Genomic DNA, 2,188 nt, shown 5'->3' with positions numbered 1-2,188 from the left:
TCCTGGACTGCGGTGGGAGCTTGGCAAGGGCCAGCGACCTCTTCGACCCCACCAACAAAACCTTCCTGGCCCTGCTACCTCCCAAGCGGTTCCCACCCACTGCCTTCCAAGAGCGGGCTGTGCTCAATTCCCTCCGTGCACTGGGGCTGAGGGTGAATGAAACAGGCATTGACCCCAGTGACATGCTGGAGGCTGCCCAGGCTGTGAGCACCCTCCAGAAGGCTGGGGAGTTGGAAAGTGCCAGGAAGAAATCTCAGGCACTGATTCAGCTGTGCAACCAGGCCCCAGTGCTGGATCGCTTCAGTTGGAAGGAGTTGCAGCAGTTGCAGAACCTGGCCTGGGTCCTTGCCACTGACCCAACCCAGCCCCAGATGACCATGGTGTTCTTTCCCCCCAAGAAGCTGCGATCAGCTGTGTACGTTCACCTGGTGGGGCTGGCAATGGCACTGACGGATGCCTTTGGGCTGCAGGCAGAGGAGAGGCTGGGCCTGAGCCGACTGCCCCCATCGGAGAAAGTAAAGGAGAACCTGATGTGCATGGTACGGGCCTTCCAGCCCAGGGATGCCCAGACAGTTGTGTCCAAGCTGCATGGCATCTATCAGCACATGCAGCAATACTTGGATGACTTCCGGGTGGCACCAGTGGGTGCCACGGTGTGGAATGGTGTGGGCTTCTCCCTCCCAGAGGATGTAGTGTTGTCTTTCCCTGAAGGTCTGGACCTGAGCCACTTGATCCAGAGGGTCCCCCAGGACTTCTTGCCCTACCGCAGGCTCTTCCTGGCTTGGGGTGTCCCAGAGGCAGTAGCTGAGACAGATGTGAGCCAGGCCCTGTGCCAGTTGGCAGAGGAGATTGATGCCCGCCTGAAGGGTAGTGGCACGGGTGCCGAGCTGAGGCTAGTGATTGCCATCCTGGACTGGCTGAAAAGCAGAGGATATCATGGCAATGGGGAACTGATGGTCCCAGTGCAGGGCCCACAGGGGGATGGCTTCACTCTGCGTCCGGCTTCCTCGGCCTTGTACTGTGACATTGACTGGGCCAGTCTGGGCAACCTGGGAGGGGAGGAGGCTGACCTGGCCATAGTGCATGAAGCGGTGTCCCCCACCACTGCCACTTTCCTGGGCGTGGAGCTGCTGAGCACACGGGTGCTGCAGCCAGAGCTGTTTGAGGCTTGGGGTCCCTCAGAACCCATCACCCTGCGCATCCACAACATCCTGCGGGAGTACAGTGAGGAGGCTGACCTCTTCAAGGAATTGCTCCAGAATGCTGAGGATGCTGGGGCCCGAGCCTGCCGCTTCCTGCTAGATCTGCGGCAACCCAGAAATGGGGGCAGCACTGCCGGGCTACTGGACCCTGGCATGGCTGCCTGCCATGGTCCTGCTCTCTGGGCCTACAACAATGCCCTCTTCACCAAAGAGGACCTGGTCAACATCACCCGGGTGGGCAGTGCCTCCAAGGAGCGGCAGGAGGGCAAGATTGGCAAGTTCGGCCTTGGTTTCAACACCGTGTACCATGTGACTGATGTGCCATCAATTCTTAGTGGCTCCATTCTCCTGATCTTCGACCCAAATGTCACCCACCTGCGCAAGCACATCCCCAACCCAGCCTGCCCTGGCATCCGCCTGGACCTGCACCAGCGCCCCGTGGTGCTCAGCACCTTTGCCGAGCAGTTCCAGCCCTACTGGGGGGTGTTCGGGTGCCAGGTGCAGGAGCCCTTTGATTTCCCAGGGACACTGTTCCGCCTGCCTTTCCGGACTGAGGAAGAGGCCCGGGAGTCAAGGATATGCCAGGAGGCTTTCCACATGGACCAGGTAGAGCAGCTCCAGTGCAGTTTCCAAGACTCATGCCACCTCCTGCTACTCTTCTTGAGGCGGGTGCAGGAGGTGTCACTGGGGCGTCTTCTTAATGGGGCCCCTTCACCAGAAGCTGCTCAGCCCCTGGCCTTGCTACAGAAGGAGGAGATCCAGAACTTCTGTGCCAAAGAGGTTTCTGGCAGCTGCACGATGGGCCCGGCCAGCATTGAGAAGCTTATGGTGCGATGGGAATTGGACTGCACTGAGAGCCACTATCTGGTGCACACCTGTGTAGGCACAGGCGAGTCCTTGGCAATGTTCCAGCAGGGTGCAAGTGATGGCATCCAGCCTTCACCTCCTGCTGCTGGCGTGGCCCTGCCTCTTACCCTCTGTTCAGC

At 59.8% G+C, this 2,188-nt stretch overlaps 1 protein-coding gene across 1 annotated transcript in view; it reads left to right on the top strand.

Moving 5' to 3' along the window:
• Window positions 1–2,188, top strand: part of LOC102381314 (sacsin-like) — a 16,000-nt gene that overhangs the window by 5,798 nt on the left and 8,014 nt on the right. Inside the window, 1 exon segment of the mRNA XM_025207769.1 lies at window positions 1–2,188. This exon segment is cut by the window's left edge and continues 960 nt beyond it. Coding sequence (XP_025063554.1) covers window positions 1–2,188 — 2,188 coding nt within the window.

This window comes from Alligator sinensis, unplaced genomic scaffold, assembly GCF_000455745.1.
Source record: "Alligator sinensis unplaced genomic scaffold, ASM45574v1 scaffold709_1, whole genome shotgun sequence".
NCBI lineage: Eukaryota > Metazoa > Chordata > Crocodylia > Alligatoridae > Alligator > Alligator sinensis.
The sequence above is the reverse complement of the archived record's forward strand: the minus strand, read 5'-3'. Positions and strand labels throughout refer to the sequence as shown.